The sequence below is a fragment of the Chiloscyllium plagiosum genome, unplaced genomic scaffold (assembly GCF_037043375.1).
Source record: "Chiloscyllium plagiosum isolate Xiang-an unplaced genomic scaffold, Cpla_swu_hap1 HiC_scaffold_6, whole genome shotgun sequence".
Lineage (NCBI taxonomy): Eukaryota > Metazoa > Chordata > Chondrichthyes > Orectolobiformes > Hemiscylliidae > Chiloscyllium > Chiloscyllium plagiosum.
The window spans coordinates 72412772-72435946 of NW_028270144.1; the positions used below are offsets into that span (position 1 = coordinate 72412772).

At 40.4% G+C, this 23175-nt stretch overlaps 1 protein-coding gene across 4 annotated transcripts in view; it reads left to right on the forward strand.

Moving 5' to 3' along the window:
- LOC122550653 (interleukin-18 receptor 1-like) overlaps positions 1-22086 on the forward strand; it is a 53504-nt gene extending 31418 nt beyond the window's left edge. Inside the window, exons 7-11 of one of the 4 annotated variants that reach the window (XM_087988120.1) lie at positions 1700-1829; positions 6591-6736; positions 10171-10314; positions 12343-12504; positions 17184-22086. In XM_087988120.1, the coding sequence (XP_087844246.1) occupies positions 1700-1829; positions 6591-6736; positions 10171-10314; positions 12343-12504; positions 17184-17494 (893 nt within the window). In that variant the 3' untranslated portion in view covers positions 17495-22086. The remainder of the gene's footprint in view (positions 1-1699; positions 1830-6590; positions 6737-10170; positions 10315-12342; positions 12505-17183) is intronic. The other 3 variants (XM_087988122.1, XM_087988123.1, XM_087988121.1) reach the window with 3 other exon arrangements.
- Positions 22087-23175: the final 1089 nt, after the last annotated feature.

Consider the following 23175-nt stretch of genomic DNA (forward strand, 5'->3'; position numbering starts at 1 on the left):
TTTGGAGCGACGCTCCTTGAGACATTAGCTCCTTCATCACAATCACCTGATGAAGGAGCGTCACTCCGAAAGCTAGTGTGCTTCCAATTAAACCTGTTGGACTATAACCTGGTGTTGTGTGATTTTTAACTTTATTTAGCATAGTAATTCTCAAATCCCTTTTGAAAATACAAGTATAGTATGCTAAATTCCCTTTTATACACCCTGCTAGTTATTTTCTCAAAAACTTTAATAAATTATTAATTTCTATTCACAAAACCATGTTGTGTCTGCCTGATCACATAGTGATTTTCTAAGTATCTTACTATAACTCCATTAAGAATGGATTCTAGCAATTTCTCTCTGATAGATGCTGGGCATCTGATCTATAGTTCCTTTCTTTGTGCCTTATTTTCAAGAAAAAGTGTGTTGAGATAACCCTTTCAGAATCTAAACAATTTTGAAAAATGATAACCTCCATTATCTCTACAGGTACCTCTTTTGAAACCTTAAATGCATAACATCTGGCCCTGGGACCTTGTCAGACTTTTGGTTTTCCAAGCTTTTTTTTTAGTTTTTCCCTCCTGTTTGCCGTTTGATTTTTACAGTGAAGCCAGCAACAAAATTCCTCCTTCATTTTTTCATTATCAATTTTCTCCATCTAGAAGCAATTCTAGCTCTTTCACAATTAAATACGTATAGAAACTCTATCTGTTTTTATATTATCAGCTAAGCTTCTCTTGTACTGTACTATCTCCTACTTTTTTCAGTTCTTTTTATTTAGCCATAGATAATGTATCCTTCTCTGCGTACTAACAGGGAAACATTTCAAGGCTATGCGAAAAAAACAGAGGAACTAAGACATGTGGATATCTTTTCAAAGAGCTAGCATATCCACAGTAGGCTGAGAAACCTATTTTTGTGATTTATGGTTCTAGCATTGAAATGTGAGTGATTTAATGATAGAAACAGGCCCCACTGAAAATTACTAACTGCATATTGTTTTTCCATTAAGATCTAAACACCGCTCCATAAATGTGAATTTTCAGTGCCATTTTCTTTACTTCTAACCATGATAATAACACACAATCATCCTATCAAAAGTAATTATTCCAAATAATAAGATGCATCCACAATTAAGAATAGTGCTCGTTGAATGAAATAATGTCTCAGAAATTGAGGTCTTGCTCCTGAGCTGACAGAAGAGAACTGCAGCTGGATTTTTGCCACTTATTGTCCTTCTTCTTAACTCTATCCCTAATTGTTGAATGGAGGCATTGGGTTGGGGGGAGTGGGGAAAGGTCGCCTGTCACAATAATGGCATTGTTAGCACTGGTTTTTATTCTGTAAGTAGCAATTTTTAATTTTCTGTTGCTAATTTTAATTCCCAGTGCAGCTAAAACTCAACAATGCAGTAACCCAGACACTCAAGCTGAGATCCCAAACATTGAAAATCACTGCTACTAATTGTGGCAGCTTGCAAACTCTGGAGCAAGGCTCTGACCCAATTTGTAGTCCTTCTGGAAGACCCACAGGATTTTATTCACAATATATATCGTTCATCAGTTTGACATGTGCAGGGATCCTGAAATATGTTTGGAACTGTTTAGGTTATAAGCAGAGTTTTTATTTTACTGTTACAAACAGCAACTGATTATTTTACTGGCCACACAGCCCTAAATATAGTAGTTGCGTTATTGAGTTTCCTCTTTTGTAATAGGTGAGAAAAGAGAAATTGAATGCAAAGCTATAGCGGACAATGAAGCGGTTGACTTTTGCATGCTATATTGGAATTTTAATCACAATTATTTAACCAGCGGTGGAAATGATGTCTATGAAAATTCTAGCAGGTAAGATATGTACTGATTTGTGCATTATATGTGCTGCATTGTTATTTTGCACGTAATTGCTTGCTTGAGAAGTATTATTGAAAATGGTCTTCTCACTCCACAGAGTTCAATAGCTGACAACAGTGGGCGGCACGGTGGCACAATGGTTAGCACTGCTGCCTCATAGTGCCAGAGACCCGGGTTCAATTCCCACCTCAGGCGACTGACTGTGTGGAGTTTGCACGTTCTCCCCATGTCTGCGTGGGTTTCCTCCGGGTGCTCTGGTTTCCTCCCACAGTCCAAAAGATGTGCAGGTCAGGTGAATTGGCCATGCTAAATTGCCCGTAGTGTTAGGTAAGGGGTAAATGTAGGGGTATGGATGGGTTGTGCTTCGGCGGGGCGGTGTGGACTTGTTGGGCCGGAGGGCCTGTTTCCACTCTGTAAGTAATCTAATCTTGTACTCCCTTTATTCCCGAACATTATTACAGCCTGTGGTCATTTTGTACTAAAAATAGATCTTCTCCCAGGTCACCACTACAGAGGATCCCCTCTGTAGGGCGGCCTTTGGTTTATCATGCACACATGCAGGGAAGACGTTTAGGCCTCACTGGAGAGCTGTATCTCCTTGTCTGGTTCCGGGAGGTCACCTCCGGGTGCATACGAAGATAAGGATTAGGAACAGGAGTGGGTTATATGGCCCTTTGAGACTATTCTGTTGTTTAATAAATCATAACCTGTAACCTCAAATCAACTTTCTTGTCTACGTCTGATAACTTTTCACCCCTTGCTTACAAAAATCTATCCATTAAAATAGTCTTAAACTATTATTTTTCTAAAAACTATTCAAAGATTTTACTTCCACTGCCTTTTCAGGGAGAGAGTTCCAAAAATTCTCAACCCTTTGAAAAGAAATTTTACCTATCTCTGCCTATATGGGTGTCTCCTTATTTTTAAACAGACTCTTGGTTCTAAAATCTTCCATAGGAGGAAACATCCTCTTCACATACATCCTCTCAAGACCCCTCATAATCTTTTGCGTTTCACTCAAGTTACTTCTTCTAAACTCCAGCAGATACAAGCGTAGCTTGTCCAATATTTCCTCATAAGGCAATCGATCCATTCAAAGAATTATTCCAGTACACCTTGCCTGAATTGCTTCCAGCACATTTAAATCCACCCTTAAATAGGGGAAATAATATTGTTCACAGCACTCCAGATGTGGTCTTATCAGTGCTCTGTATAATTGAAGCATAACCTCTTGATTTTTGTATTCAATTCCTCTGGTAGTAAATATTAACATTGCTTTAGCTTTCCTAATTCTTGATGTACCTGCACACTGCATATCAGGCCTCTGTAATATCTCACAATTTAGAACTTTTACTACTTTCTGCCAAAATGCACAACTTCACATTTTTCCACATTTCATTCCATTTGCCACAATTTTTCTCAATTCATTTAACTTATTTTATCCCAAGAAGCACCTTTATGTCCTTTTGTAGCCATAGAGCTGCACAGTATGGAAACAGACCCTTTGATCCAACTCATCCGTGCTGACCAGACATCCTAAAGTAATCTAGTCCCATTTGCCAGCATTTGGCCCATACCCCTCTAAACACTTCCTATTCATATACCCATCCATGTGCCTTTTAAATATTGTAATTGTACCAGATTCCACCACTTCTTCTGGCAGCTCATTCCATATACACACCGTCCTCTGATGGAAAAACATTCCCCCATTCAGTCCCTTTTAAATCTTTCCCCTTTCACCTTAAACCTATGCCCTCTAGTTTTGGACTACTATCCTAGGGAAAAGACCTTGGCCATCCACCCTATCCATGCCCCTTATGATTTTATAAACTTCTATTAGAGCTGAAAATGTGTTGCTGGAAAAGCGCAGCAGGTCAGCCAGCATCCAAGGAACAGGAGAATCGACGTTTCGGGCATAAGCCCTTCTTCAGCCCCTGAAGAAGGGCTTATGCCCGAAACATCGATTCTCCTGTTCCTTGGATGCTGCCTGACCTGCTGCGCTTTTCCAGCAACACATTTTCAGCTCCCAACTCAAATACTCAATGCACTGACCAAATGCCTTCTTCACTATCCTATTTACCTGCAACTCTACTTTCAAGAAGCTATGAATCTGCACTCCAAAGTCCCTTTGTTCAGCAACACTTCCCAGGACCTTTACCATTAAGTGTATAAGTCCTACTCTAATTTGCCTTTCCAAAGTGCAGCAACTCACATTTATCAATTAAACTCCATCTGCCACTCCTCGGTCCACCGGCTCTTCTGATCCAGGTCCCTTCACAATTTACTTTCCAACCTATCATTGTGTCATCAACAAATGTGACAATCTTACACTCAGCCCCTTTATCCAAGATTAGCTCAGTTGGCAGGACAGCTAGCTTGTGTTGCAGAGTGATATCAGCAGTTCAATTCCCATGCCTGATATTACCATGAACGATATTCCTTCTCAACCCCTTCCCCTTGCCTGAAGTGTGGTGACCCTCAGGTTAAAATCACCACAGTTATTTCTTTCTAATGAGAGAGCTTCCCTCCCATTTTGAATATGTGGACTATGGTGACTTTACCTTTATTATATAAACTGCTGATGTCATGGTATTGATCCCTGTTGCATCCCACACATTACATCTTGCCAACCAGAAAAAGGATCCATTTATATCGACTCCATGCTTCCTGTTATCCAGTCAACCTTCTGTCTATGCCAATACCCCAACACCATTCATTTTTATTTTCCTCAGTAACCATTGATGTAGCACTTAACAAGTGACATCTGAAATCTAAGTACAGTGAATCTAATGATTCCACCTATGCACAGCATATGTTACTTCCTCAAAAAAACTCCAATGGAATGGTTAAACACAATTTCCATTTCACAAATATCATGTTGAATCTGCCTTTTTGTCTTGAACTTATCTCAGTGCCCTGTTATAACTTTAAAAACTGTTTCTAAAATTTCCCTTATGCGAGATGGAAAGCCAACTGGGCTATAGTTTCCTGCTCTCTGCTTCCCTCCCGTTTTGAATATATGTATCATTTGCCATCTTGCAGTCCAGTGGGGCCTTCCCTGAATCTAGAACAGTGACACAGCATCAGCAGCATCACGTGCTGGAAACTGTGAGGAGGAGCTAAAGTAATCTGTGTAAGAAATGCACAAGATCGGTATTATATAAAATATTGTAAACAAAAAAGTTGTGAAAATCTTACAGAATCTGCCTGTAGTGTTCAGGAATGTATAGATTAGATGATGCATTAGTCAGGGGTAAATGTGGAGTAAAAGGGTAGGGGAATGGATCTGAGTGGGTTACTCTTTGGAGGGTTAGTGTGAGCTTGTTTGGCAAAACGTCCTGTTTCCACACTGTAGCAATTCCAATCTGGCAGCTGTAGGTGAGGGACAAATCATTAAGAAGAAGCCAAAGCAAGAGTTCAAAATAGCAACCTCTCCAAAGTGCAGGACACAACCTAGAGATCTGAACCTTATAGCAATGTAAGCCAAGATGATAGGCCAAGATTGCTCCTCTTGCATTTGTGCTTTTCATGTGATCTTATCTGGTCAAACATTTGCTACTGCTGCTGATGCTGAGTATTCTTAAAGTGGTAGTGCTCTTAAAGTGATAAATTCAATTGACTTCTGAATTTCTTTTTCTCCTGAGTCGAGTGGATTATTTTTCACAGTTGTTACCTTGAGGTATTTGAGTAATCAAACCACTGCTGATCACCATATAAGATCTTGCAGAACTGACCACTACCAGCTACTAGTTGAACAGACTGCTGCCACGAAACCTCTTCTTTATCAAATCTAACCATGGTAGAGGATGAGTCACTACTGAGTCTTAACAATAAGAGACACTTGGCTCAGCAACACTTGCAAGTAGCAATAAATAAAAGTTACATTGATTAGTTGGACATAATTGTTTAGACTATCAGCTGACACATATTGGGATCTGGAATTCAACTCCTCTGTATGAAATCAACCTATTGGGTTGAGCCTTGTTTAGTTTCCAACATTTAAACTTACAGAATCATTACCTTCCTTAAACAACAATGTGTTACATAATGGGGAAAGCCATTTGTCTATTCTATTTGAGTCTCGTTTCTATGGCAATAAAATATCCTTGTTATGAACATTCCTTGAGGGGGAATCGTCGGCAGTTCCTGGCGGTCCATCCCTCATGGTCGAGTGGTTAGGATTCGGTGATTTCACTGCCATGGTCTAGGTTCAACTCCCGGTCAGGGAATTGTCATCCCTATGTGGGGGTGGCACAGTGGCTCAGTGGTTAGCAATGCTGCCTCACATCGCCAGGTACCCGGGTTCAATTCCAGCTTCGGCCGACGGTCTGTGTGGAGTTTGCACATTCTCACTGTGTCTGCATGGGTTTCCCCCAGGTGCTCTGGTTTCCTCCCACAATCCAAAGATGTGTGGTCAGGTGAAATGGCCATGCTAAATTGCCTGTAGTGATCAAGAATGTGTAGGTTAGGTGCATTAGTCAGGGGTAAATGTGGAGTTAAAGGGTAGGGGAATGGGTCTGGGTGGGTTACTCTTTGGAGGGTTGGTGTGGGCTTGTTTGGCATTTGGCCTGTTTCCACACTGCATTGATTCCATTAAAAAAGTTGTAACATTGTCAGTAATTATTGGCTTTTCTCTTCTGTCCACTGTACTGTTTGCTAAAGTGGAAAGTATTTATTTTTAGAATTATTTATATGTTAACATAATTCATATTTTCCATTATAATTCCATCATGTTCACACATTCTTGAATTTTAGGATAGTTCCTGAAGATAACAGAGTATCTGTGATCGCACCACTTGTGTTCATGAAAATTAAAAAGGAACATTTGAATAAAACCTTTCAGTGTGTTTTAACTTGTCAAGACACACAGCAAATCGGTAACATCATTCTTCTCGAAAAAGGTATTCCATCCTCTAGTAATAAGATAGACTGCTCAGTCTTGGTTTCATGTTCTTTTATTCATTCTATTAACGGTCTGAAAGCTGGTTAATGCTAACTATGTAAGTCATAAAGTTCTAACTTCATATCCAAGTCCATGTGAAGATTTTGCCTGAAGCAACAGCTATGGTGATAGAAGACCATAAGATCATAAGAAATAGGAACTGGAGTAGGCCATTTAGCAGTTCAAACATGTTCTGTGTCATTCAGTAGGATCACTTCTGATCTGCCGTTCTTCAAGCCCACTTTCTTGGCCTTTCCCTAAAAATCCTTAGTTCCCCTACAGATCAAAAATATACCTCAGCCTTAAATAATGATGTGGAGGTGGCAGTGTTGGACTGGGATGGGCAAACTCAGAAGTCACATGACACCAGGTTATAGTCCAACAAGTTTATTTGAAATCACAAGCTTTCAGAATGTTGCTCCTTCATCAGGCAAAACACTCCGAAAGCTTGTGATTTCAAATTAACCTGTTGGATTATAACCTGGTGTTGTATGACTTCTAGCCTTAAATAAACACAAGGAATCTGACTACATAACTGTCTGTGGAAAGGAGTTTCAATTCTATAAATCCTCTAAGACAAAAAATTCCTCCTCACCTCAGTCTTAACATGACCATCCCTTTATTCTGAGACTATGCCCTCTGGTCCTAGACTCTCTCATAAGGGCAAACATCCTCTCAGCTTTTACCCTGTCAAGCCCCTTAAGAATCCTGTATATTAAATCACCTCTCATCCTTCCAAATTCCAGTGAATAGAATCCCAACTTGTTTACTAGAGAACAGTGCAGGCTGGGTGATTGAATATATTCAAGGCTGAGCTAATAGATTTTAGATCTGCAAAGGAGTTATGAGTTATGAGGGTAGGCAGGAATGTGAAGTTCAATAAATAAAAGGGTTCTGACCACATAGCTGTCTGTGGAAAGGGGTTTCAGTTCCATAAATCCTGTAAGAGAAGAAATTCCTCCTCACCTCAGTCTTAACTTGGTCATCCCTTAATTCTGAGAATACACCCTCTTGATCAGCCATGATCTTATTGAATGGCAAAGCAGGCTCAAAAGGTGAGGTGATCTATTCCTGTTCTTAGTATGATCTTGTGTGATTTATGATTCAGAATCCCTATACTGTGGAAACAAGCCCTTCAGTCCAACAAGTCCACACTGACCCTCTGAAGAGTATCCCACACAGAATCATTACCCTCCCCTAGTACTTTATATTTACACCTGACTAATGCAACTAACCTACACGTCCCTGAACACTATGGGCAATTGAGCATGGCCAATTCACCTAACCTGCACATCTTTGGATTGTGGGAGGAAACCCACGCAGACACAGGGAAAACTCCACACAAACAGCTGCCCAAGGCTGAAATCGAACGCGGGTCCCTGGTGCTGTGCGGCAGCAGTGCTAACCACTGAGCCACCATGCCACCCCTGATATTGACAGAGGGCATTAGGTGCCACAATGGAAGAAATAAAAGATGAGATGGCATGGTGGCTAGCACTGCTGCCTCACAGCAGCAGGGACTTGGGTTTGATTCCAGCCTAGGGTGACTGTCTGTGTGGCGTTTGCATGTTCTCACATGTCTACATGGGTTTCCATTGGTTGCACTGGTTTCCGCTCAAGGCCACAAGATGTGCCGGTTAGGTGGATTGGCCATACTAAATTGCCCATAGTGCCTGCGGATATGCAGCCTAAGTAGATTAGCCATGGGAAATGGGGCATGACAGGAATAGAGTGAGGGGCTAAGTCTGGGTTGTGCAGACTTAATGGGCTGAATGGCCCTTTCTGCATTGTAGGGATTCTATGAAAATATATTTAACTGTCTCCTGTTTTCCACAGAAGGACTCTAAAGGTTATTAAATTTCTCTTTCCACTATTTCTGATTAAATGCAATTTGAATTAAGGTTCACACCTGAAAAGTCCCATCTATATTTTGCACAGATATTATCTAGCATTTTTCTAGCGTTTCTGCCACTTCCAGCAGGGTACAACTAACATTGCCAACAAACACATCCCTCCCCTCCACTGTCAGCGTTCTGCTGGCATCTTTCCTTCCAAATCAGCCTAGTTCACTCCTCCATCACTCCCAAAACATCCTCACCACCTCACATCCCATGGTACCTTCCCATGCAATTGTAGAATTTACCTCCTCCTTCCTTAGTGACCAGGCCCCAAATACACCTTCCAAATGAAGCAGTATTTTACTTCTACTTCTTTCAAGGGCAGCACGGTGGCTCAGTGGTTAGCACTGCAGACTCACAATTCCAGCCTTGGGCAACTGTTTGTGTGGAGTTTGCACATTCTCTCTGTGTCTCTATGGGTGATTAGATTAGACCCCCTACAGTATGGATACAGGCCATTTGGCCCAACATATCCACACTGACCCTCTGAAGAGTAACCCACCCATTTCTCTTTTGGTCCAACAAGTCCACACCACCCTTCAAACAGCAACTCACCCAGACCCATTCCCCTACCCTTTATTAACCCCTGACTAATGCACCTAACACTATGGGCAATTTAGCATGGCCAATTCACCTGTACTGCACATCCTTGGATTGTGGGAGGAAACCGGAGCACCCGGAAGAAATCCAGGTTTCCTCCCACAATCCAAAGATGTGCAGTACAGGTGAATTGGCCGTGCTAAATTGCCCATAGTGTTAGATGCATTAGTCAGAGATTAATAAAGAGTAGGGGAATGGGTCTGGGAGAGTTGCTGTTTGAAGGATGGTGTGGACTTGTTGGGCCGAAGGGCCTGTTTCCATACTGTAGAGAATCTAAACTAATCTTGTTTACTGAATTCAGTGCTAGCAATGTGGTCTCCTTTAGATTAGTGAGACCAAATATTTACTGGGTGACCACACTGAGGATCATCTCCACTCTCTCTGTAGCAACGATCCCAAACTTCTAGTTGCTTGCCATTTCCACAAACCACCTTACTCCCATGCTTATATTTCCACCCTGGGCCTACTACAGTGTCCCAATGAAGCTGAATGCAAGCTGAGGAACAACACCTCATCTTCTGCTTTACAGCCTCTCAGACCCAACTTCTCAACTTCAGAGCATTACGTCTGTCCTCCATTTTTGTTACATTTCCTTCATTTTCTTCCATAAATAAGAGGATCTTACGCATACACCACGACTATTGTTTCTCCAGCACTTCTGGTGCCTGCTGTAGGTTATTCAGTCTCCAAAGCATATTGAATTGCAGTAACCATTGCTGCCCAGTACACTTTAGTCTTGGGTTTGACGTACTGGTCTTCAAATAATCATATATTCAGTCAACATCAGAAACCATAGTGTTTTGTAGTCTATTGGCTAATACAGGCTGCAACGTCTGATTGACATTCTGAAGTTTTGGTAACTGCAACAAATATTATTTAATTTACTTTCTCATAGGCAAAGGTGACACTGGTCCAGTCATCCTACCAATAATCATGGCAGTGGCTGTTTTCATCATTGTAGCAGTTGTATATGTCAAGTTCAAGATTTATTTTGTCCTTTGCTTCAGAGACTTCATTTCCAGAGATGAAACTTTAGAAGGTAAAACTTTAAAAATAAAGCCTGTATGTCGATTGTATTTTGATTCATGTCAAAGCAGACTTCCTAAATTCTCAGAAATAGGAATATCTCGACCAGGCTGTGATCAGGTCACCGCCTTTCTTTTTGTGAAAGATTAGATTATTAGATTACTTTACAGTGTGGAAACAGGCCCTTCGGCCCAACAAGTCCACACCGACCCGCCGAAGCGCACCCACCCAGACCCATTCCCCTACATTTATCCCTGCACCTAACACTACAGGCAATTTAGCACGGCCAATTCACCTAATGCTAATGTTACCAAATTATGTAAGCTAGAAACCCTGGGGCATGGGTTCAAATCCCACTGTGATATCTGGTGGAATTTAAAATTCAATTTGTGAAATCTGGAATTAAAAACTAGTCTCACTAATGGTGACTGTGAAACTAGCATTTGTTGTTGCAAAACCCAATCTGTTTCGTTATTGTTGTTTATAGAAGGAAATCTGCAGTCCTTACCTGGTCTGGCATTTGCCAGAGTCCAAATCTACAGGAAGCGATTATTTTTTACTTGGCCTCAGAAATAGCCGAGCAAGCTATTCAGTTCAAGGGCAGTTAGGAACAAGGGATAAATTGCTGGCGTTTCCAGTGATGCCCACTAACCACAAATTAATAAAATACCAACCTTAACTAATTAACAAAAACACAAAGTCCACATATATCCTAAAATGATTTTGAAAGTTGAAAAACACCAAAGTAATTTTAATAGGTCCATCAAGCTGACTGACTCTTTTCCTGATGACAGGTTGAAATAACTGCACAGAGGCTGCTATCCTATCAACAAGTCACCCTTTATTTACATGTGCACAGTACAGGGACTGTGGCCAGCCAGCTCAGAGTCAGTCCCTGAACTGAGGAGATTCTGAATCCTGGTTCATACTGGTCAGCCTGGGCTTTCCTGATTGGCCCAAGGTGAATAACTCCAGTCAAAGATCTCGTAATCTACAAGATCCACTTGATTCTAATCACTACACAGGTCATCAACCTAAAATAATGGGCTGAATTTTCTGTCACTTTAAATTGCAAGGATAATGTTTTGAAAGTTGTAAAAATATGGTGAAAATGGATTCTTGGTAGAGAAAAAGATATCTTTTAGGGTTTAAGGACATGAGCAGAATCTCACTAATCCAATGCAACTACCTTATGACCATGTACTTGCATTTAATTATTAGTCCAGTCTTTGTCCCAAGTGTTCCTGGTGTGATTCAAAAGGTGTGACTGACTATGATAGAAGTATATTGAAGAGAAGTTAGTTGTGATGCAAAAGCAGGAGAGGAGATGAAGGGGTGCCAGTGAGAGAGTAGGAAGTGCAAAGGACAAGAAATGGTAACCATTTGGGAGAATAAGGTGTGTGAGAGATATGGCGTGGACATCATGCACACAATATTGAGAGTTCATAAGAGGTGTGTGCAGTGGCACACTTAGTGTGAGCGATAGCCCTATGTGTATGAGGTAGCAGAAAGAAGATGGTAGCATCTACTCTTACAGAGCACAGGTCATTAACCTTCTTCTTGCATTGGTTTTGTGGAGCTTGAGGAGAAATTCCTGCTTTTCCTAGCCATACGTGGATGAGAAAAGTTCACCTTCGTCATCCCAGTCCTCTGGATAGCAAGCTGGTATGGTCAGAGAATATATCATGCATGCCCCCAAACCAAGAATGGCAAGTGGCATCCTACATATGTCATTCGACCCTATCAGCATTTTAAAGTATTCTTCCACATTACTCAGTTTGGTCGAGCAGTAGGCCTGGGACCGTAGTATCATGCACAGCGATGGTGAATATGAGTAGATTATTGTCCATTGTTGGTTGTCACTGATGAGTTTACTTGGGCAGGAAGCTTGAGCAACTGTTTACAGCATTCTAATTCTCGCAAGTAAAATTTCTGTCTCATGCCATATATTAATTCATAAAGAAATATTATTAACTGTTATCTTCTTGTTCTTTCCCTGTACTGTACTGATTAATGCTGATGTTTTGAACTTAATGTTCAGACAGTAAGGAATATGATGCATATGTGCTGCTCCTTAAGAGTAATGATGCTGTTCTCAGTGCTAAAGAAGAAACATTTGCATTGGAAGTATTACCTTCAATTCTTGAGGAAAAGTTTGGTTACCGATTATGCATTTTTGAACGCGATGTCCTTCCAGGAGGAGGTAGGATAGGTTTATTCCTGTCCATTTAATAACAGTACTGAATGAATATATATATAGAATGAAATGTATTTACAACTAATTTTTCTATTGCCAATCATCAATATCCCTCAGTTGTCCTTCAACCCCATTTTATATTTAATCTGCCCTTGGAAATAGCTGTCTTGAAGCTTGCTTTCAAACTCCCAGCTGTCTAACCTTTGGCCCTCTGCTTGATGTTTTTGTTTAACTATTTGGAAACATCTCTGTTTTCAAGGCCTTTCTCTAATCAAAAGCCTTCACTATTTCCCGCTGTTCCTGCTGTACTGACTCCCACTTTCATTCCTTCAAGAAAAAATGCAAGTTCACTCCAATCCAAATGTGAGCTCATACCTATATTCCTGTGCATTGAACCACAGAAAGAGATATACAACAAATCATGGCCGTCCTGTGATACCTTCATTCCATCAAAGCATAAAGTTAAAAATATAACCTCTATTTCTTGACATTATTTTCCATTTCCTTTTGTGCTCTCCAAGCTTATCATGATCATGAAACTCACCCAATTTCACTTCAGTGGTAGGTTTTGGAAATAATTCTGAGGGAGAGAATTAATCTTCATTTGGAGAGGCAAGGTTTGATCAGGAATAATCAGCATGGCTTTGTTGGAGGGAAGTGCGTCTAACAAATTTTATTGAACTGTTTGAAGAGATGACCAGCTATGTAGATGAGGCACTGCAGTTCATGTTTACGTGAATTACAGCAAAGCCTTTGTTAAGGTACCACATGGGAGACTGATAAAGAAGGTAAAAGCATTTGGGATCCAGGGTAACTTGCAAGGTGGAGATAGAGGGGTTGTGGTAAAAGGATTTTCATATGACTGGAGGCCAACGTGCAGTGGTGTACCACAGGGATCGGTGCTGAGCCCCTTATTGTTCATGATACACACACAAACATATATATATATATAAATATATATATATGTATATGATGACACCAAGATTGGCTGGGTAGTTGACAATGAGGAAGAAGGTGTTAGTTTACTGGAAGGTATTGATGGATTAGCCAGATGGACATATCAGTGACATGTGGAATTTAACCTTGAAAACTGTGAATTGATGCATTTTGGAAGAGTGAATAAGAAAAGGGAGTACTCAATGAATGACAGGACACTCAGAACTTCAGAGGAACAAAGAGACCTTGGCTGCTTGTCCTCAGATCCCTCAAAGCAGCTGGTCAGATTAATAGAATGGTTAAAAATGGTTAAAAATGCATACGGGACATGCCTATCAGTCATGGCATAGATAATACGAGCAGGACAGTTATGTTCGAGCTGTACAGGACTTTGGTTAGGCTACAACTGGAATACTGTGTGCTGTTCTGATCACCGTATTATAGGAAGTTAAAAATCACACAACACCAGGTTATAGTCCAACAGGTTTAATTGGAAGCACACTAGCTTTCGGAGCGACGCTCCTTCACCTGATGAAGGAGCGTTGCTCCGAAAGCTAGTGTGCTTCCAATTAAACCTGTTGGACTATAACCTGGTGTTGTGTGATTTTTAACTTTGTACACCCTAGTCCAACACTGGCATCTCCAAGGCATTATAGGAAGAATATGACTGCACTGGAGAGGGAGAGTGGTTAGCATTGCTGCCTCGCAGCGCCAGGGACCTGGGTTCGATTCCAGCCTCGGGCGACTGTCTGTGTGGAGTTTGCACCTTCTCCCTGTGTCTGCGTAGGTTTCCTCAGGGTGCTCCGGTTTCCTCCCACAGTCCAAAGATGTGCAGGTCAGGTGAATTGGCCATGCTAAATTGCCCAAAGTGATAAGTGCATTAGCAGGGAGTAGATGAGTGGGTCTGGGTGGGTTACTCTTCGGACGGTCATTGTGGACTTGTTGAGCCGAAGGGCCTGTTTCCGCACTGTAGGAAATCTAATCTAATCTAAAAGAAATGTGAGGAAAAATCTTTTCAACGAGAGGATGTTGGAATCTGGAATGCACTGCCTGGGAGTTTATTTGAGGCAGGAAATCTCACAACCTTTAACAAGTACATGGATGAGTACTTGAAATGTCATAACATTCAAAGCTATAGGGGAAGTGCTGGAAAGTGGGAATAGTGTAGACAGGACAGCAAAATCTCAGTAAACTGAAGGGCATCTTCTGTGATGTATGATCTATGACTTGAGTTCTAATCCTTCACTCTATTCCCACTGGACTACTGATTGTCCAACTCCCTTTCTTGGTTGGGAATTCAATTAGGGTTAAATATGACATCATGCTGGGTAATATTTATGGTTCTGTCTTTGGGCATGCTCCCATCTCTTTCAAAATGTCCTTTATCACACCTCATCAAAAAAAAACAACGTTGACAACCTAGCAAATAAATCTCCCTTGCCTTTGCATGTCCTAGAATATACTGTTGCCTCTCAGTTCTGAGCCTGAAGCCCCACATTTGAATCTTTTCAGTTTGGTTTCTGTCCTCACACAGCATTCAATTGGCTCTTATCAAAGTCCCAAATGACATCGAATGAGACCACGAGAAAGGTAAACTATCCTTCTTGGGCCTTCTCAATCTGACTATACTCTTGCAATTTTCTTCCATAGAGTCATAGAGATGTACAGCATGGAAACAGACACTTCAGTCCAACTTGTCCATGCTGACCAGATATCACAACCCAATCTTGTCCCACCTGCCAGCACCTGGCCCATATCCTTCCAAACCCTTCCTATTCATATACGCTTTTAATTGTACTAGCCTCCACCACTTCCTCTGACAGCTCATTCCATACATGTACCACTCTCTACGTGAAAACGTTGCCCCTTAGGTCCCTTTTATATCTTTCCCCTCTCACCCTAAACCTATGCCCTCTACATCTGCACTCCACCACCCCAGGGAAGAGACTTTGTCTATTTATCCTGTCCATGCCCCTCATGATTTTGTAAACCTCTATAACACCACCCCTCAGCCTCCAACACTCCAGGGAAAACAGCCCCAGCCTATTCAACCTCACCCTATACCTCAAATCCTCCAACCCTAGCAACATCCTTGTAAATCTTTTCTGAACCCTTTCAAGTTTCACAACATTGTTCCGATAAGAAGGAGACCAGAATTGCATGCAATATTCCAAAAGTGGCCGAACTAATGTCCTGTACAGCCGCAATTCAGTTATCTTCAGTGACAGTCCACCCCCTCTACCACTCTCCTGGCCTCCTCTTTCTCATTTTCACACTGTCTCTTACAGACATTCATTCAAAAATACTGCTTCAGTTTTCACATATATGCTGAAGACACTCAGCCCTGCCTCAACACCAACTCTATCGATCCCTCACTGTTGTTAAGTTGTCAGAATGCTTATTTGACATTAAGTACTGACCAGAAATTTCCTCAGATTAAATATTAGGAAGATGAACAGACTCCATTCCCTAGCTACCAACTCTATCCCTTTTTCTAACAACTGTCTGAAGATAAAGTCATAGATTCATAGACTCCTGCAGCACACAAACAGACCCCTTGGTCCAACCAGTCCAGTGGTTAATACTGTTGCCTCACAGTGCCAGGGACCTGGGTTTGATTCAGGCCTCAGGTGACTGTCTGTGTGGAGTTTGCTCCGGTTTGCTCCGGTTTGCTTCCATGTCTGCACATGTTTGCTCCGGTTTGCTTCCACAATCTAAAGATGTACAGGTTAGGTGCATTGGCCAAGCTAAATTGCCCACAGTGTTCAGGGATGTGTAGGTTAGGTGCATTAGTCAAAGGTAAATGTAGGGGAATGGGTCTGGATGGAATACTCTTAAGAGGGTTGGTGTGGACTTGTTGGACCAAAAGGCCTGTTTCCACACTGTATGAATTCTATGAGAACTGGGCGAACAGAACTGGACACAATATTCCAGAAAAGGCCTCACCAATATCCTGTCCAACCTCAACATGACTTCCCAACTCTTATGCTCAAAGGACTGAGTGATGAAGGCAAGCATGCCAAGCACCTTCTTAACTACTTTAATTCATGAGTTTGATGTCATATTTGACCTAATTGAATTCCCAATCATATAATCAAACCATTCATTTCTATCTATGTAATATACCCTGACTGCACTTCTGTCTCAAATCTTATGCTGCTGAAACTCTTAATATCCATAGGAATGCCTGTTTCAGTGCCTTTTGACTGGCCTTGCACATTCTACCTTACATTTACTTGAGGTTTTCCAAAGCTGTGCGGGTGGTGTTCGAACTCAAACCTGGACACAAGTATCCATCATCCCTGAGCTCCTTGATGTTCATTGATTCCATATTAAGTATAAGGGCCTCAGGCCTCTTCATTTTTGTAATCTCCCCCGACCCCGTAACCTTTTTACATATTGATGTTTATCTTATTCTGGCCTCTTGAGAATCCTTTATTTTATTAGTTTCATTACTGGGGCTGTGCCTTAATTTGTCTAGGCCCTAACCTCTAGAATTCCTTCCAAAACATTCTCTGCTTCTCTTCCTCTTGCTTTTCTTTAAAATACTCCTTAAAACCTACTGCTTTGGTCAAACTTTTGACTATTTATCCTATTATCATTTTATTTGATTCAGGGACACATGTTGCTTTAGCACCCTTCTGCGAATCATTGGCACATTTTATTACATTAGAGATACCATATAAATCCAAATTTGCTAAGTTATTTAAATTATTTGTTCATTTTAAAATGTTTATTTTGCTTTACAGCTTCTGCAAATGATATGCTGTCCTACATCAACAAATGTAGAAGATTAATTATAATACTTTGTGCTGAATGTGTGGCAGAAGACAGTTCTATGTATGAACTGATGACAGGTCTTCATCAAGCTTTAGTCAACAGATTAATAAAGCCAATTCTCATTGAATACAATCCAATAAGAGACGTTGCATTTTTGCCACAATCGCTTCAGCTTATTTTGAGATCAAACAGGAGAGTGAAATGGAGAAGTACATCGCTATCACAAAATTCATACTTTTGGAAGAAGATACGTTATCTTATGCCAGCAAAGCATATTTAAACTTCTGTAAATTCCCAAAATGGAGGAGTCATTCTTTGACAGCAGAATCTGAAACTGCAGTGATCTCATAGATTCATAAGATGGGAGTTCATGCAGGTGTCCTTTTGTCTGTTACTGCAGAAGGAAAAATAACACTATGAATAGCCAACTTTAAGATTCTGAACAGAATGCTGAAAAGAAGTTACAGGGGCAACTGACTAATGTGAAAATTAACCAACATGCAAGTATAAATAAATAAGAATTGAAGCCTGGAACAAGAAACTGTAATTAGACACATCCTGTCCTTGAGGCAGATTTACCTACAATTTACATTCTCATGATCTCTACTCAGTAACCTTGATCTCTTGGGAGATGGACTGGTGTGAGTAAAGTTTTAATTCTCTGAACCCCTGACATGACTCACGGAAATGTTTCGAGGCATATCTGTCATTGTGCAGTTACTATTGGCATTTGTCTGAACATAACATAATTTTGTCAACAGCATAGTCCTGCAGCCTGCAAGAGGGTAAATACCAGTTAGACTATTTGTTGCAGTAGTTGAAGGAGAATTGTAGGCTCTAACGTCGGAAAAACTTCCAGTTCTTTCTCCGAAAGAGCCATGGGTTTTTAACATCTAACTGAAACAATGGATAAAAGAGTCTTCAGCTAAGCTTTAATTTCATTCTTAACTATTTGCCAAGTACTTCAGAAAGAGTTATTTGTTTCTAATGAACCAAAAGTGGGAAGTATTATTACTGAGCCTATAAAATGCTTCTGTGGCATTTAAGTATTATTGTGACATGTCAAGGTAGATTTAAATTTACTCCAGTATTTAATGGTGATGTACATTTACACAAGAGATTTGGTTGAAAATGTGTGGTGTGATTATAATGGAAAGTTTAATTCAACTGGATTCTGGGTAATCCAAGAGGGAGGATGGGAAAAATTTTTGGCTGTAAGAGCTGCTCCTTTTTTGAGGTATTTTAGGTGTTGGAGGTGATTTCCTCAAATTCCAGGAGCACCAATTACTGTTTTATTGTTTTGGAACTTTGGGGGAAAAAGGATCAAAACAATGGCACTTTTAAAAGAAGGAAGACAGACAAAAGGCAGTGACCACATGGTCAGTGAGGGAGAGAGAGAAAGAAACCTACACTGCTGTCTGACACAGCAGTGAATCTGCAGTTATTGCCTTTGCTGTTTGAGTTCATGTCTCTCTGGACATCAGAGTGTGTCTAGGAAAAAATAGCAAACAGCGAAATTCACAGCTGCCCTTGGAGGAGCCTGTGTGGGAGAGCTCACAGCACAGGAATAGATAAATGCTTAGTTTTTAAGTGTAACCTTGCTACAAGTCTACAGTAGTGAGTGAAGGGAGTTTTTTTTCTTGATTATATGTTTTATTGAGATTTGTCTTTTAATTAAATTTTAAAAATATAAACCATACGTACTAAGTTAGCCCGGAGCACTGTTCTTAGAGCAAAACGATGGTGCGGTTTTCTGGGTCTGTAGATTGTGTAGAGTGATATACTCTTCCTATCGGATGTGGGAGTTTAGGGAGAGTTTGCATGTTACTAATGCTTATGTCTGCAGGAATTGTCTTTGGTTGTGAATCCCATCAGTTTGCATGGATCAGTTAGACAGGCAATTAGAGGCAATAAGGAATTTACAAGATCTAGGGGGTGTGATGGATGGCAGATACAGTCAGGCAGATGGATTAATGGCAGGAAAGTTAGGAGGGGTAGACAAATAGTACAGGAATCTTCTCTGGCTTTCCCCATTCCAAACAAGAATGCTGTTTTGGAAAATATAGGGGGTGATGGACTCTCAGTGGCAGGTAGCACAACAGCCAAGTTTCTGGTATTGAGACAGATTCTAATGTCATGAGGTATATGTCAGATTCCAAGTGATCGATTATGAGAAGAGACTTTCTAGTCAGAGGCACAGACAGACCTTTCTGTGGCCTGCAGCGAAACATCAGAATGGTGTATTGCCTCCCTGGTGCCAGGATCAAGGATGTCTCAGAGAGGGTGCAGAATGTTCTTAAAGGGGAGAGAGATCAGCAGGAGCATCCTGGAAAGAGAATATGGAGAGTTAGGCAGGAATTTAAAAAAAGGGGTCCTCGAGAGTAGAAATATCTGGATTATTCCTGGTGCTATGAGCTCGTGAGGGCAGAGTATATGAATGTGTGGCTGAGGACCTGGTACAGGGGAGAAAGGTTCACACTTCTGGATAATTGGAATCTCTTCTGGGGTAGAAGTGACCTGTACAAGAAGGATGGATTGCACCTGACATTGGTTAGGCCATTTCTGGAATATTGCATGCAATTCTGGTCTCCTTCCTATTGGAAGGATGTTGTGAAATTTGAAAGAGTTCAGAAAAGATTTACAAGGATGTTGCCAGGGTTGGAAGATTTAAGTTAAATGAATAGGCTAGGGCTGTTTTCTTTGGAGTATCAGAGGCTGAGGGGTGACCTTTATTGAGGTTTATACAATCTTGAGGGACATGTATAGGATAAATAGACAAGGACTTCTCCCTGGGGTAGGGGAGTCCAGAACTAAAGGGCATAGCTTTAAGTCATGAGGGGAAAGAAATAAAAGGGACTTAAAGGGCAACTTTTTCACAGAGGGTGGTGTGTGCTGCCAGAAGAAGTAGGGGAGCCTGGTGCATTTAAAAGGCATCTGGATGGGTAGGGTTTAGAGGCATGTGGGTCAGGTGCTGGTAAATGGGACTAGATTAGGTTAAGATATCTGGTCAGCATGGACATGTTGGACTGAAGGGTCAGTTTCCATGCTGTGCATCTGTATGACTCTAAGACACTGTTTGAACATATGGCTCAGTATCCTTTCAAACACGTCATCACTCAAGTGAATAGTTGAAGTGCCAGCACACACCTGTCTGATCAAAATTAGCTACATTCTGCCAACTTGAACACCTGCCCAGTATCCAACATCCTGTCCTTTCGGGAATAGGGCTGTTCTCCAGAAATCTGCATCAACTAAATGGACTGAATGATCTCCTTCTGTGCTTTTTGATGCTATGATAAAAGGGAGTGTATATTTAGCGTATCTAATAGTGTATAAAATGACTTTATTTCATGATGATTAAAAGAATATTATGCTCCAGAATTCATTTGCAGATTCATTGGGGTGCTTCCTGATATGAGGAAATGTGAATACTCAAGTTCAGATCATTTTTCTACACTGACCAATCATTCATGACATTGCACAAGGCATCAAATCCATTGGTAAAATATTCTGCTTTGGTGGGTTATATCATTCTCTACTGGTTATATCCATGCAAAAGCGTTGACTAATATGACAAGAGATCAAATGTTAAAATGTAGAGATTTAATGCTGGTATGACTCTATTCCCTTGACAATCCAGCACTACGAGGAAACTGTTTGAAAAAGGCCTGCTCTACATTTCTGAAGAAACTGGAATCAGGTCTTCCCTGAGAAATGTGGAGCTCTTTTGCAACACAGTAAAATAGGAACAGGTTGGCAATGTGATGGTGATGGCTACTCTTTGGGAGATTTCGAGCATTCTTCCCAACTGGCACTGCTGGCTGCTGTAATCATTCCTCGAACTCACAGCACACCTCAGGGCAAACAATCTTCACTCATTGAATCAGCAGCATCATGCATTTCACATCTTAACTTGTTTCTGTGTGCAACGTGAACACAAAATCAGGGCATCCAGGTGTTCAACACCACTGGTCCAATCCACTTTTACCAGTCTCGTGACCAATATATGCTAATTCACTGGGTTATTGGGTTTCAGAAATAATCCAGGTTCTGACTAAGCCAAATTAATAGAATGCTCCTCTTTTGCATTCCCCTGGTGATATTTGTACTTTAAAGATTTATTGGAACTTCTTTATCTTATGAGGGGCAGGTATTCCATGAAATGATTTACTTAAATTGTCATTACTTTCATTAACATCAACTTTACTGTTTATAAAATGCTGTTCTATTGCTCTTTATCTCCTAACCTTTCTTTATAGACCCTTCTTTTTCTTTTCTAATGGTCTCCCTGCTTTGTTTCTATATTCCCCTTATTCTTTTTGTATTAGCTAACATAGGATCACCATATTATAAAGTCTCAATTTAGCTCTGATTTTTTTCTAATCATCCAAAAATTTCAACTTTTAGTGGGAACTGTCCTGAAATCTGCCTTGTCTGTACTGCAGACATTTTATATTATAATGCTGTATTTGGTTGTCCATTGCTTTATCTAACAGAGTGGGTTGAAGAGTTTCCGTTTAGGACAGTATTTCTACAAGTATATTATTTTATATGAATCTATAATTTTCTTCCTTTACATTAGGGCATCATTAATTATTCAGATTATTGGCCTTTATTTCTGTCCCTTCAAGCAAGGATTTTCTTTACCTTATAGCTTATGAAATTAGGATATTGTGCTCAATAATAAATGAACAATTGAAATATGCTTCCTGCATTTTACCATGAATAAAAGGCAATTTTTGAGAATCCATCCAAGAATAATTATCAAAGGAATTAACTTACTTACAATTACACATATGTATTGCTTTTGGTTAAGAACCATATTTAAATAAACATAATCCACTGTTTCTTAATTTTAGTAAGTTAATAAAACTTTAATAAACATATCACTATTGCCTCTGTGCTTTTTTCTACAGTATAATCAGCTCTGTTACAATATTAACGATAAGACTGGGGTATCTTAGGTAGAATACTGCCTTTAATCCTTCTTCCCATACGAGTCTAGGTAATTTTGAGTAGTTTGAGGTGTTAGATGAACCATGAATAGGTCTCATCAATAGAGGATCTTGTCTTGGATAAGGAGATGAGGTTTTAACCATATATTATATTGATGGTAATGTGAGAAACAGAAGATATGACTGTCTCCAACTACAACTGCCCAGGACTGTCTTATGCTCCATCGAGTGGCTGTACTGTACATCAGAGTGGATAGAGCTTCAAATTAGTTCAGATTAATGTTTAATATCCATTATCTTGTACAACATTCACAAATACTTTCCACATAATTAACCCATTACACAATGGTACAAATACAAATTCATCACCACCCCTTCTCCATCAAGTGTGACTTCACAAATTCAAGAAAACTGGTGATCTGTCAGTTTTTCTAGAATGCATTCATTTCATATTTGAAAGATTTGTAGGCTCGAGGATTACTGACCTTGATGGTGTTCATTCCTTTGGATTATCCTTTCTCTTATAAATCTCTTTTACTGATATTGAGTGGACAGTTACCTGGAGAGCCTTTAATCTCATGGATGTCTCATGGTAGAATTGCGCAGGTGATCGAGGGTGGTTTCACCTTTAGTACCACTAACTGGATATGTGACTGATATCATACAAGTGGTTGCATATTGCGGTTGTCCTCCATCATTCGAAGTGTGGCTGTTTGAGGTCAACCCCTGCGTTTAGATCCTTGTAGGTTGATCTGTCTATAATGTTCAGTGAAATACCAACAAAAATCCAATAATCTTATATTTTAATGGCTTGCCAATTACTGTTCCTTTCTCAAACCCCATCTCTACGTTAACATGAAACACACGGGCCTTTCATCCAGGTAGAAATGCTGGATCCCCAATGCCATGATAACTTGAAATGAAATGAATTCTTTAAGAGTATGGCTGAGTCCAAAACCTGACATTCTTAACATCCGCTATGACTTGGAGATTAAGAGTCAACCCA